This window comes from Chelmon rostratus, chromosome 2 (genome assembly GCF_017976325.1).
Source record: "Chelmon rostratus isolate fCheRos1 chromosome 2, fCheRos1.pri, whole genome shotgun sequence".
NCBI classification, from domain to species: Eukaryota; Metazoa; Chordata; class Actinopteri; order Chaetodontiformes; family Chaetodontidae; genus Chelmon; species Chelmon rostratus.
Genome location: NC_055659.1, coordinates 1,991,374 through 2,005,354, shown reverse-complemented (window position 1 = coordinate 2,005,354; position 13,981 = coordinate 1,991,374). Strand labels below are relative to the sequence as shown.

The following is a 13,981-nucleotide window of genomic DNA, read 5'->3' as shown; positions in this document are numbered from 1 at the left end:
CCTATCTCTCATTTTGTTCTCAAAATAGAACAGACCAGTTTTTATTGTTTAATGTTCAGTTTAAGGACAGTTCGACGTATTCAAATCAATAGTTATTTTCCATTCTTACATAATAATGGGCCGCTATTATAATTAAATTCATTCATGTTTCCATATGTTTGCACGTGATGTGTTTTATGTTTCAGAGATTGTATTTTGGGTGAGAAATGTTGGGATTGTGACCAAGCTGATGGGCCTCTCCTGTTTTTTCTTTACGACTTCCGATTTTGCCCTGGAACACGAACGCAGCATTGCGGCAGTTGACCCGGAAGTTTACGTCAGTTGTCTTCTCCCAGCAACAAAACTGTTGTGTTAGCTTTTATTTTGCTGAGCTCGGAGCCCAATTTCTGACAGATTTCTCCTCACACGAGAAAAATGGTAGGATGCGACGACTCTCCAACGTGTGTATCATAAACGTGTACATATTTCCATCGTTACTGTTGTGGATATATAGTTCTATAAAAGGGATTTCATAAATTGCTAACTGGCTATCTTACTTATGCTAGTCGGGCGTTGTCAGTATAGCACGGTATAGTTAGTTAGCCGTCTTCGGGTTGTTTTGATAGTATTGGCAGCAGCTACTCGGATGTTCTTTGCTAAAGCTGCTGTTGTGTCATTTTGTGATTGTCTGTCGGAGTTCAGTCGCTTCAGTAGCTAAATGAGATGATGCTAACTGATGCTGCCGTTTCCCAGGCTGAAGTAGAGGAAACTCTGAAGAGAATCCAGGGCCAGAAGGGAGTGCAGGGGATCATCATCGTCAATTCAGAAGGTAAGATCATTACAAATACATATCTGCACTTGCTTTTCCTTTGTGTTTCTACTGGTGTCTCTACTGGGCATAAAATCACCCATTTACATTACCAGCATCAAAACAGTGCATCTATCAGCAATAATTAAAGTCCACGATGACACCTTTCCTCCACCACTTCTGTCTAGGTGCTTCTCTTTATTTTACGTGTTCAGATTATGGCCAGCAGCTATTTTCACTATAAATTCATCTGATGACTACTTTTACAGTGAATCACTGGCAGAAAAGGCAGAAAATAGAGAAAAATGTGTAGAGCCTGATGTGATGTTTCTAACGGTCCTGTTTTGATTAGCTTCTAGACTGAAACTCAAATATATTCATTTTGCCAGCAGCAAATTCTCACATGTGCTGAGATAAAAACCAGAGAAAATGACATAAATTGTTACTCAATTATTGTAGATTATGAATTTTCTGTTGATTGACTAAAATAGAATATAGTAATCAGAAAGAGGAATAATCATTACCTGTCATCTGAGTTATGCTCATTCCCATTCCATCTTCCATCAGGAATCCCCGTCAAGACGACCCTGGACAACGCCAGCACGGTGCAGTACGCAGGACTGATCCACCAGCTGGTGATGAAGGCCAGGAGCACCGTCCGGGACATCGACCCCCAGAACGACCTCACCTTTCTCCGTGTGCGCTCCAAGAAGAATGAGATCATGATCGCTCCAGGTGAGACGGGGAAAAAAATTATTCAGGATTTGAGATGAAATGGAGAAGTCACACAAACCAGTCCCCTGTTTAATGGGTGATTTCTCCAGGAAACGCCAAGAACCATTCAGACAACTTTAACGTTGTGACATTGCTTTGCTCTCAGATTTAAGGCCAAGTTCCTCAGAAAACAACAAATATCTGTGAAATCTGTCTTTGGATAAAATAAATATCATACTGATCAGATTCTGTTGTCCTCATGATGACTATTGTCTTCTCTTCCAAACAATTAAATTAAAGGGCAGGTTCACATTTTTCTATCTATAGACAATACTCACATGTCCACATGTAGTTACTAGATATTAGTTGCTGTAATCATTCCTTCTGTCCACACTGGTTGTAAAGAGAATCGTTCATAAAGCAGTGATCTTGGATCAAATCCATTTTTTTCTACTGTGCAAAAAGTAATTTTGAAGCTCAACTGAAGCCAATATGAGGCTTCAGCAGTCTGAGTTAGACAAATCAAGTGGGAATCTTCCAAACCTTTCGTCTGTTTAGTACCAAAATCCTGCTTTGTGTTAGCATCTGACTGTTGTGACTCAGCAAGGAAACACAAAGAGGTGTTTTCATACTTTTCACACAGCGTTGACTGATCATCTCTTACATTTAAATTGCTTCAGGAAGGGATTTCTTTGCAGCCAGTATGGACTGGTAGAGCTGCAGTTTCCAATAACACTTTCAATGTACATATGGACACGTGACTTGAAAAATGCAAACCAATCATTTAAGAAAATATCTGATTCTGTATGTAAAGCGTTATTAGATATGAAGAGCCACAAACACTGGCTTTGAGGAACTTAGCATCTGTTTGCACATGTGTTTGCATTCAGTTAAGAGGACACTGTAAGCTGCAGTGTGGGTTGCAGCAGAGCTGAATATTGATGATTGATGCCACTAAGTAACTCAGAGACCTTAAAGATATTTGAGGCCGTCAGTCTCAGAGGAGTCAGAAAACTGCACCAGTCAAAGACAAAAAAAAAAAGTCTCACTGTCAGTGAGTATTTTCTGCTCACCAGCAGTTGGCAGAGACACTAATTCCACAACATTGGCTACGACAGTCAATTTCAGTCAGACACACTCACTGATTAGAGGCTCTCTCTGCCCCCTTTGGAAACATGTCCAGTTTATAGCCTCTGCATTGCAGTTTACTGCCATCTGGAAACAGGCAGGATTCAGCCTTGATGATGCTGCTCATAATGAAGCAGTTCTGAAGGTTTGGCTGTTGATAATCTGATAATACCGTGAGAATAGTCTGACTTAGTATTGCTGATTATTTTAAAACCTTTGTTTTTCAGCTGACCCCATGATTTGTAGGGCTGGATATAAAACCTAAATACTTTCTGGCTACAGATCAAATGTGTGGCTCATGTAAATAAGGAAGAATTTGTAGATAAATGTTTTCATATCCCTCAATGAGAGGTATTGTTTTGGTACCCATTGGTAACCATTTTGCCTTTTCCTCCACAGATAAGGACTATTTCTTGATTGTCATTCAGAATCCATCAGACTGAAAAAGAAGGAACTCCTGCCCGACTCATCACTCTCTCTGTCTCTCTTTCATATTTAAACAGCCAAACATTTCTTTGTGTCACGAAATCAAAAGAACCTGTTCACCAGAAGCTTTTTATGCACTTGCTATATCAGGAAGTCATGGCAGGACACTTCACCGTGTGGCGGTCAATCTCTCTGCAGGCAAATTTCTTTTTCCATGTTTTAGCATTCCAGTTCTGCCTCCTCTCTATGATTGCTGTATGTTATGTCACTGTGTTTATTTCAGAGGTATCTTAGCACATGGTGAGAAGTGCACACCTGCTAAAATACCTCTGGCAGAAGCAGGAAACATAAAACTGGACCAGTGCATACATGTCTGCAAAGGGCACAGCACACAACAGAGAGAGAGACCACAACACATCTTTTAGTTTGAGGATGTTTTTTCAGTTCTATCTTGGTGGAAAATGTGGGATTGTTATTTATTTTGTTGGCAAAAGATGTAGAAGTACAGTATTTCAGTGGGGAGCAGTGAGCTACACGACAAACACTGTTGCCATGTCAAGTCTCTGATGGTTATTTCTAACAAATTAAGAAATTAAAAAAGTCAAAGTGGTCTTTGTGTTTCTTGTCAAGTACTTTTTTTGATTATGCCGGTATTTACCATTTTGATGACTGACTTTTACCAGTTTGGCATGAGACCAAAATATATGTATCAACCAGAGAATACAGCTCTATTTACTGATTTTTGGGGGTTTCAGAACAAGCTATAAAAACAAGTGTTTACACATTCAGCAGACACGAGGCAACATCAGGATGTACTGGCGATGTTCCAGTCTTCTGCTTGTCTTCTGTGTTTTTCCCATTTCAACTTCCGGAAACATGTACAGACAGACGCCAGCTTGTCTCCAGTTACTCTGTGGAGTCTCAGGTTTCAAATGACACCTGACTTGACCAATCACAATCCTCCATATGAAGCCTAGCAAGCAGAGAAGCCAATAACAGTCCAAATTGAACTGGGCCTCCTACTTTTCTTCTTGTGATTTAGTTTGGGCATGCCTTGAATAGGTGTTTTAGGCTAATTTTTTTGTTGCATCTTAGATTCTTAGCAGCCGCCACTAGGGGGTCTGCAGCCCCGGCAGGCCCCCGTGCTTCCTGCACCTGTGTGTCAATTGATGGTTTTTAACAGAAGTCATGTGTCATTTTTTGTAGTTCACCCCTAAAGCATGTTATCAGTTCAAAATCATGTTTACAACCAGTTCTCATAAAAGTAGAAAAGCAATGTTAAGTATGTTTTTTGAGTGGTTAAATACCTTCACAAGCATTAGGGGTTGAGCAAAAAGCAAAATAGCTTGGTATGTCATCATTTTCTGTTAGTACAAAATGACACCGTGCTGATTGGTTTATATATGAAATACCTTAACAATACTCTATGACAGTGGCTAGCTTCAATGGTATAAATTGCATACATTTGGATATTTAAGGGAAGTTTGTTACAGAAAAGTAAAGAAAGTAATTTGTGGACGGTCCCTTTAAGGCCAGCGGATGACGTCAGCGCCTCGGTTTACTTGCTTTGTTTGTCCGAAGCCGTTTTGGCTTCAGACTGAGACCGAAGAGGCGACCGGAGACCCTCCGTCGAAACACTACAAGTTTCTTTGTGACATAGTTGTGTTGTAAGCGGCTGAACCGCATATTCATCAAGTTATAACTGTGTAATAACACCGACAGAGATGCCGTCCGACAGACCCTTCAAACAAAGGAGGACATTTGGTAAGAAAGCACCAAGGCGGTGTTGTGTAGCTAGCTGTCGTCAACTGTGTGAACGCAGCAGCTGAGCAGAGACGATAGCTGGGTAGTTAGCTGGCCTGCTAACTAGCAAAGTTATCTTAGCCAGATTGTTGACAGGTACTTACACAGTAATCACTTGTATGTTGTGTTATTGAAGCCAAGTGTTTCGCAGCTGTTTCAAAGTCTGGTTTTATGGCTCAGATGTTTAGCATCATTGGACAGAAGCTACTGGGCGTCAAATTCAGAGAATATGTCTTTTTGGCAGGTTTGTGGTGCAAATGAAAGAGTGAAATATAACATAACAAAGCTAACTAAAAGTCATCGGCGCTGTTCAGCCAGCATCCTTTGGCCTGAACCGGTCGGTTTTGTTGATCTCTTTGGCTGCTAACGTTAAAAGGCCAATCTGGGTCACTGTCACATTAGCTTGGAAAGCCTTGGAGCTAGCAAGGCCCGTCATTACCAGCTTTTACTCAACCGGGCGAGCTAGCTGTGCTGTACTAGCAGCAAACATTTCGTGTTTGCTTTAAGGAAAACAACATGTGCTGACACATTATCCCAGTACACGTGTTCAGTGATTTATGTTGTAATTCGACGCCAAACGACGGCCCCTGTTCTGGATAGGGAGGAGCCCAGACCCTGTCTATTACATAATCTGGTCAAACACAGATATGGGATCAGCGACAGTGTCACAGTGGAGGCGGAAAAATACTACTAATATTTACTGTGAGGTTGTACTTGTTTATCACCTCCTTAAAAAGTTTTCAGTGTCAAGATACCAGAGACAATGCACAGTGCTTTATAGAGACTAGCCGGCCTGGTCCTGGACCTGTTAACCTGTTTTATTATGTGCTTCACAGCTGTTTGTCTTATGGTGCACTCTGTGTCACACTGACACACCACTAAGGTGATATATAACAATGACAGACCTCGACCAGACTGAAGAGATGTTGAGTTATTGTTGGATTTTTTAGTGCAATTAATAGTTCAGTACAGGGAAGTTTCTTTAAATGAAGAGCTGCAGGCCTGTTCACAGTAAACCAGGCCTGAAAGTGGTATTTTTAAAGAGGCACATACTCAAGAAATGGGTGGTGCCTTGTTTATGTCGAAAACAAGACCATAATATAATACAAGTAATATACCTGAGCATTATATAATAATAAGATAATCTTATTTGTTTAAATTTAATCTTGCCTGAACACAGTCTCTGTTCATAAATACACTTAATATTCGAGCAATTAGCCCCAACCATTCCCATGGCCAGGGAATAAAAACACCCCCAGGCTGGACAAAGGAACCATTCACACTTTACTCCTCAATACCATCTGAGCTTTGAACCCTGCCACTGTTTAAAAAATAACAGACGTTTTTATGTAAGAAGGCAATGAGCTATTCTTAACATTGGAGAGGTCAGTGTGTGTTGTAAAGATAGTGAGGTGGTGAAAGCTGCAGGAATTAAAGCTGAGTCCACATACACAAAGGATCAAAACACACACTTGACAAAACATTTCTGCATCAGATTGCTACCAAGAAAATAAAAGAATATGAAACTTTCAGATATAACAGGTGAAAAGACGTCTGAATTATGATGTTGGGGAGGGAATCTTTGCCAATGTCACGATTCGATTCAGGAGTGATTCTTGATCCATTAAAAAGAAGGAGGGTGCTCTGTTTTGACTCGTACTCCAGAGGACTGTGCCGAATCAGTGACTCCTGTCCATCTCCCACTGAGCTGTAGCAGAACTGACAGTTTCTGGTCTTGATGAGGGTCATAGTCTGACTGTGAGAGAGAACGCAGCTTTTTTATTGAAGCTGTTTAAGTTAACTGCGTTAACATTTGTGAGAGTTTACTGACCAGCCTCACTCCTTACATGTTTTTTCTAAAAGCAGAAGTTAAGTCTGATGGGGTACACAAGTATTCACTAAATACTTCCTTTGTCCTGCAAAGCCGATTAATGATCATTATTAAGACATTAATCCAAAACGGCTTTTTTGAAGACGAACTACAGGAGACCTGTGGTATGTGCGTGCTGTCCGTCGCCCGGGTGCTGCACTGGACCCCCGCCTTTTTAGTTCCATCAGCATGATGCGATAAAACGACCTGGATACAGCATCGTGCTAAAATTTATGTCAACAACAATAATAAACATTTTTTACTCAATATGGATCGATCAGGATATTCCTCAAACTGGCAGCATTTTCAATTGTTCAACTGTTGTATTATGTGATAAATGGTGATATTGATCAACATGGAAAAATGTGTTATGATCATATTTTTGCCCATCCCTAATCAGCATAATGTAATTAACATTCTTACAAAACTCAATTCTTTGCATTCGTAAATTGAGAAGCTCGATGAAGATGGAAGATAATTGTGATTCCTTTAAATATCCTGAGTGATGAATGAACCTCTGAGAGCCGCGCTCCCGTCTTCACACATCGTAAATAAAGGGGAGATGGAGGAGGCGGGTCAGAGGGTACGATGCACAGCAGAGACGTGATAACAGCGAACAGTTCATTCATCGGATCGGCGTTTATTCTCGGCGGCTGGCAGGGCGTGGATAACGTGATCACAAAAGACACGTCTTCCACCGGCAGCTTCGGCCATCTTTGGAGTCGAGCCGTGTCTGGAGTCAGCGCTCGCTCACTGCGGCTCTGGAGATGTTTTTTTTTTAATCTTCATCTGAATGTGCAGTTTGTCGCTTCCTGTGGCTTTTCTGTCAGAAACCAAAGTCCCAGATAATTAATTTGGGCAAACAGCCGAAACGTGCAGGGTCTCCCATCAGGTGGACGCCGGACTTCTTTTAATTTACATCCTTTCTTTTTGTTTGTCTCGAGGGAAAAAGGTCATGGACTCCGTCTGATTGACTTTCTTTCTCTGTTGCTCCACACATCCGCTACATTTGCTGTAGTTGGGCTTAAATTAGATTTAAGACTACGGATAGTGACATGATTTTACAAATTTCTCTCAAACAGGACTCCTAAATTATGCATCCAGGCTTGTTTGTTCTCCATCCCAAGATGTGTGATACAGTATATTTTAATCTACTATTACATGTTCTCATTTTGAAGTTTGGCTTTTTGTGTCTTTGTTGCCCCCAGCTGATCGGTGCAAGGAAGTCCAGCAGATCCGTGATCAGCATCCCAACAAGATCCCTGTAAGCTGCCGTTTGACTCTGACTCACACTTCATTGCTGTGTCATACGCCACAGTGCAGACACCTGATCCATGTGTGCTCGATCAATATATCAGTTTGATGATACATTAACCCTAATTCACATCGTAAGAACAGTCAAATATTGGTCAGTGTTGTGCTTTAATAGATTAATATGAGGGTTTGATTCTACTCATTGAAGCCTGGTTCAGTCTGTCTTAATCAGCTGACAGAAACCTAAAATACTTGATTTGGATTTGTGAGCCTTTTCTCATCCGAGGCCAAATCACCTCAGTCTTCTGCTCCTTAAAGGAATACTTCAGCGTTGCTTTCTGGTGGAGAGTTGCACGAGAAGACTGATATCTCTCGTGTCTGTTTGGTAAATATGAAGCTACGGCCAGTAGCTGGTTAGCTTAGCTTATCATAAAGACTGGAAACTCAGCTAACCCGGGTCTGTCCAAAGGTAACGAGGTCCACCTCCCAGCACCCGTTAAGCTCACTGATTATCCTGTATCTTATTTGCTTAATCACAGTGTCAACATCAGTGGTGGAAAGTAACTAAGCACATTTACATATTTTACTTGAGTATTTCCATGGTTTGCTATGTTATACTTCTGCTACTAGTACTTCTACAAATGGCCGTCTTACACAATTTATTTTTACTTTACTGTCCTTTAAGGATACATTTGAATGCATGACTTTTACTCTGAGTATTTCTACACTGTGGTACTTTTATTTAAGCACAAGATCTGAGTACTTCTTCCACCACTGATCAGCAGGATTCCAGGAAGTAACTGCACCCCGCCAAGACACAGTTTGGCACATGACACTTTGTTCTGATTAAACAAACACGACCTGAAGAGGTGCTGGTGGCAGATGTTGTTACCTGTGGACGGAGCCACATCATTTATTCATTGTTTTCTCGGCTAATCTGCCACTTTGTACACACAAAACAAACAGCTACTGCACATGTTATCTTAAGCTACTGCACATGTGAAGTCAGGGAAGCGGTTTGACAGTGTGTGTTGCAGGCACGTCTCTGCCACACTGACTTCCTGTATGCTGTGCTATGTCGCTGCTGCAGGTGATCATCGAGCGATATAAGGGAGAGAAGCAGCTGCCTGTTTTGGACAAGACCAAGTTCCTGGTACCTGACCACGTCAACATGAGCGAGCTGGTGAAGATCATCAGGTAAACACACACACACACACACCAACGCTCACACACATACTGCAGGTTGTTACAAGTTGCTGAACTGGATCTGAGTGTAGTTTAAGGTCATTGAGGTGTATGTTTGGTATGTGTGGATATATTTGGACCTGTCTGGTAGCATACACGTGTGCTGGTAGTGTTTTACACACCATAAGAGTCAGCTGCAGTATGTTTAGATCTGCGGAGGCTGCAGTCGACCAGTTTGTTTACAATCAGCACAGCTTCAAAACCAAAAGCATGAACGGAGGATCGCTTTATATTCAGCTGGAGATTAACTGGCAGTAAATTAAGACTGTACTGTCCTGCAGTGCAGAAATACCTCAATATATCTGCGTGGGTTGACAGAATCGATCATTGACAGCCTTAAATGCTGACGAGGCAGATATTTTGGTGATATAATTCTGTTTGCTCTAGATTAATTTTCTCCCGGTGCATGCACGATGGCTCTGCATGCTGTAAATCACACTCCAGAGTTATGAGAGGTTCGGCAGAGCAGCACTGAATCAAAGTGAAGGCTGGTGGTGGAAAGCGAGGTTGGAGAGAGGAGCTGAAGGGAGCTAAAAACAAAAAGTTCACGTGATCAAATAAAAAAAAATAATTACAGTTCATCTTTTTTTTTTTTGCAAAGTTTTGAATGTATTTCAATGATGCTATACAATATGTTGTGGTATTAAATAAACAGAAGCATTAATGACTTGATTCAGTCAATCTACAGGAAGCAGGGATGTCCTGATCGTCTATGAGCCATATCAGCTGATACCGATCATCTTTTGTTTAGTTATAGCTGCTGGTGGAGCAGTACTAGATCAATTCGTCCGTTTGACTGCGTTGTCGCGTGTTGGGATCTCCACCAGGTGGCAGCGTAACCTCGGCTATAAATGCTGTGTGACTGCACAGAATGAAGAACCACAAAAAGTCGATCTTGTTGGTTTCTTATTCTGTCAACATGCTTTTACTTAGTTTGTTCATCAGCAGAGCGTACAAAGAACTCCCATGGTGCAATGCAACATTAGATCACAGTAAGTCTAGAAGGACGGCTGGCATACGCCCTCCTCTGGCGCTGTGTGCAGGGGGTGGCGGGCAGAGCGTGTGACCGCTCACCGTTCATTCCTGCCGCTCAGCATCGCTCATCTCTCGACAAAAAGACAAAAGCTGCGTCGTACTTTCATTTTAGATCAAACACAGACGAATTCTGAGCTCGCCAGATTCGTCGGGTTCCTTCCCCGACTACTTTAAACACATCATTTCATTTCATTTAGAAAACCACAACCCAACGCAGCTCAAACTGAAGGTTAATGTGTCTTTGTTAAGCTGATAAAAACAGCGAGAACATCAACGTTCTTTAATTAAACAACATGACCGACGCAGCATCAGCATCAAAAGTCAGAGAGGCTTTCAATCACTTTGAACTCTGAATCTGGAGCAGGATGCAGCGGCAGATGAGGCGTCGCTCCAACTTCCAAAAAAATCACTCTGCTCCACCCACGTGCTCTGGTGGAGCAGCAGGAGGACGCTCGTTCAGATGGAGTGTCTTAATCCCGATCGCGTATGTGAATATCAGCCAGTAACAATCGATCTGGGCATCCCTAACAGAAAATCTCATCTGTGAGTATTTTAATAATCAGTTAATTTTCCAAACAAATTGCCAAATAGTTTCAGCTTCTAAAATGTGGACAAGAATTCAATTTGTTGATAGCAGCTGAGAGTGAAGTCTTCCTTCATTTTACAATGATTTTGTATGATGCTGCTATCAAGTCTCTAATATTTTACTTCATGAATAATAAGGCACCTGTTTTCCTAATCTACAGCATTACCAGTCATTCAGTCACTAATATTACAGTAATGCTGTTTACACTGCAGCTGTTATCAGATCAGCTGATCAATCAGTGAACAGACTCCAATCAGTGTGTTGATGCTGTCTGCTAAAAAACCTTTGCGCTGGATAAAACTGTGGTTCCTCCCTTTTTGTCTCCTCCGAGACGCAGTTAGTGGATTGAGACATCCTCAGTAATGCTGGATGGAGGAGGGATAGCAGAATGGAACACACCCCCAGACTGCAGACAGCTGATGTGTAGTGAAGCTGACAGTCATGATCGCATCCTCAAAAAAGAAGGAAGTAAAGCTGAGAATCAGGCGACAGGTGATGTTAGAAGCACTAAAACCTCCTCAGCATCTTTTTCTTTCTCTCCTCCCATCCTCGCCGTCTCCCCCCCAGGCGTCGGCTGCAGCTGAACCCCACGCAGGCCTTCTTCCTGCTGGTCAACCAGCACAGCATGGTGTCCGTGTCCACGCCCATCTCCGAGATCTACGAGCAGGAGAGAGACGAGGACGGCTTCCTCTACATGGTCTACGCCTCGCAGGAGACCTTCGGCTGCTAGGGAGGGGGAGGGGCGGGAGAGCGGGACATCTTCAGGTGCTGGGAGGACGGGGGGGAGGTCAGAGGGGGACGCTTGAGGGGAGCAGAAGCCACCAAACTCCATGATCCTCTCCACTTTGTTGCATTTCAGGCCCACGTAGCAGCAGCCCGTCACTCAGTGCACATGTGACAGACACCCCTCGTCCCTCTCTTCTGTCGTAGTCGAGCGCCCTCTTCATATTGGTCAGTACGTACAACACTAGCTACAAAAGCCAGAGGACACCCCGTGTGTCTCTCCTGCCCTCAGAGTTACAGTACACAATCGTCTCTGAGTGTTTCTAGTTTTACTTTCTCTCTCGTTCTTTTGGTTCCACGGACTGAGGTCTCTTATTTTGAAAAAAGGCGGGACAAACCAACCAATGGCTTGTGACGGAGTTTGGAATCGGCGAGTAAAATCGATTTTCATCCTTAAAACTAGACGCAATGTGTTCAGGAAGCTAAACTTGAAACTTGCAAGCCAGTCAGAGTTCGGGATGTAATTTGAAGCTCGGCTGATAAAGTCACTGAAACGCAGCACAGTTACCATAACGATCTGCTGTGTGAGTCTACAGTATATCCTCGTCATGGCAACAGCAGTAGTACAAGCTAGGAGCGAGATTGTAGTGATTGTTGTTTTACCTTTTAACTTTTTTAACTCACTTTGTAGTTTTTTAATGATTGTCCTTTGTTGGAAATATTAGCTGTAGTTCAGTTTGTTATGTAGCTACTTCTGAGTTTGTTTTAATCATACATTTACCGTCAGCCTCAAGCTCAACTTGCCAACTCGCCACTGGCTACCGAGTAGCTGACAATCAGGCTAAAGATGACAGTAATACATTGTACACGTGCAATATTTACCCCCCCCCACACACCCTTTCAGGTTTCCACACCTTGACAGACACACGAGAACAGCGGCGCTGTCAGGTGACTCAACACGACTCCACCCCCTCCCCTGTAAAGCTACTGTAATGTACGAACTGCTCAGTCACACAAGGGAAGTTAGCATTATTGCTAGCACTAGCCACACGCTGCTACAGGCAGGTCAACAGCATGTTAACAGCCCAAACTAACAGACTGACCCTGATGTCTTCTTGCCCCGTAAGCACAATACACACGTATAATCACTACTCACCCGTCTTCCTGCACACCCACATTTAACCACACATGTTTGATGTCATCAACAACCAATCAGGTGACGATGCATTAACGACCCATCCAGTAGATCACACGAGGCATGCTCTCTGTTCCAACAGTTGTAAAGTTAAACGCTTGCTTGCTTTTCATGCAAAAAAAAAAAAAAAAATCAGTTCTGGAGGAAGAACAAACGTAGGATTTAAGAAAATGAGGCGAGCAGTTATCTGGCTGGAAACTGACACTGTTGGTCAGGATTAGCAGCACAGGAGGGGATACTGTCTCCACAGTGGCAAACAAGGGGTCACAAGCAATTACAGGGGGATGATTACAGGACGGGATCTTTTTGTTTTGACACTGTGTTTTCTTCTAAGTTCCCTTTGGCTTGGACAGCTTCGTTCCCCGAGCCGAGCTGACGCAGCCTGCGCTCGGCAGGAGCGGACGCCAGGAAGTAATCAGATCCCAGTGAAGCTTTTCAGCTGAGGCGAGGTGAAGCAAGGCCCCGCTTTAAGAGCATTTGACCGCCGCGAGGTCGACGCCCCCTCCTGGCCTCGTGTCAGACAGCTTGTAAGAACACTGCGTGTGTCACGGTAGCATAGAGTTGAGCATTAGACATAATAAAATGTATTTAATGTTGGAAATGAATGAGCTTCTTTTGCACATAAATTAATACAAATATAAAAAGAGTTGGCATTGAGTTTTTTTTAGGAATTCCTGTATCTATATAACAAGTATCTCTTCTTTTTGTATGTACTCCTCCAGAGCACTGCTGCTCTCTGTATGTTCTGCCTTTGTTTAATACGACTTTATAGACAAACGGTTGTGATGCACTACAAACCTTGCATGTTTTGACTTTTTTTTTATAATTGTATATTGATTTTACGCAATAGATAAAATTGTATTGTATAAGAAAGAAAAAAAGTCTTTTTAGATGTTTCCCAAACCAAAAACTGAAAATAAGTGTATGTGTATGTTTGAAACAAACGAAAAAACGTGTGCGTATAAACGATCATATAATCGAGCTGTATTACAAAGCGTGTTTTTCTTTCGGCTTTCTGACATTGTCACTGTTTGGAGGGTGTACATAGATGCATTGCTACAACCTTATTCAAAGCATTTGCCAATAAATAAAAAGCTGCCTTTAAAATATTTTTCTCGTCTTCTATCCGTGTTGCTGCGACGAGGCCCGGATCCACGCGTCCTGTGGGGATATGTGGTGTTCTCTATTTGACTGGACTGAATGGTCCCATTGAGT

The 13,981-nt window shown here is 42.4% G+C and overlaps 2 protein-coding genes across 2 annotated transcripts; both read left to right on the top strand.

Moving 5' to 3' along the window:
- Positions 1–310: 310 nt before the first annotated feature.
- Positions 311–3,665, top strand: dynlrb1 (dynein, light chain, roadblock-type 1). The gene is made up of 4 exons (XM_041955450.1): positions 311–417; positions 733–808; positions 1,355–1,522; positions 3,029–3,665. Exons 1-4 carry the CDS (start codon positions 415–417, stop codon positions 3,070–3,072), a joined length of 291 nt encoding a protein of 96 aa, XP_041811384.1. The 5' UTR covers positions 311–414; the 3' UTR covers positions 3,073–3,665.
- A 959-nt stretch (positions 3,666–4,624) lies between these two features.
- On the top strand, positions 4,625–13,747 carry map1lc3a (microtubule-associated protein 1 light chain 3 alpha). Its single transcript, XM_041958241.1, has 4 exons — positions 4,625–4,819; positions 7,937–7,992; positions 9,073–9,179; positions 11,416–13,747. The coding sequence occupies exons 1-4, from the start codon at positions 4,780–4,782 to the stop codon at positions 11,576–11,578; spliced, it is 366 nt and encodes a 121-aa protein (XP_041814175.1). The 5' UTR covers positions 4,625–4,779; the 3' UTR covers positions 11,579–13,747.
- The last annotated feature ends 234 nt before the right edge of the window (positions 13,748–13,981 follow it).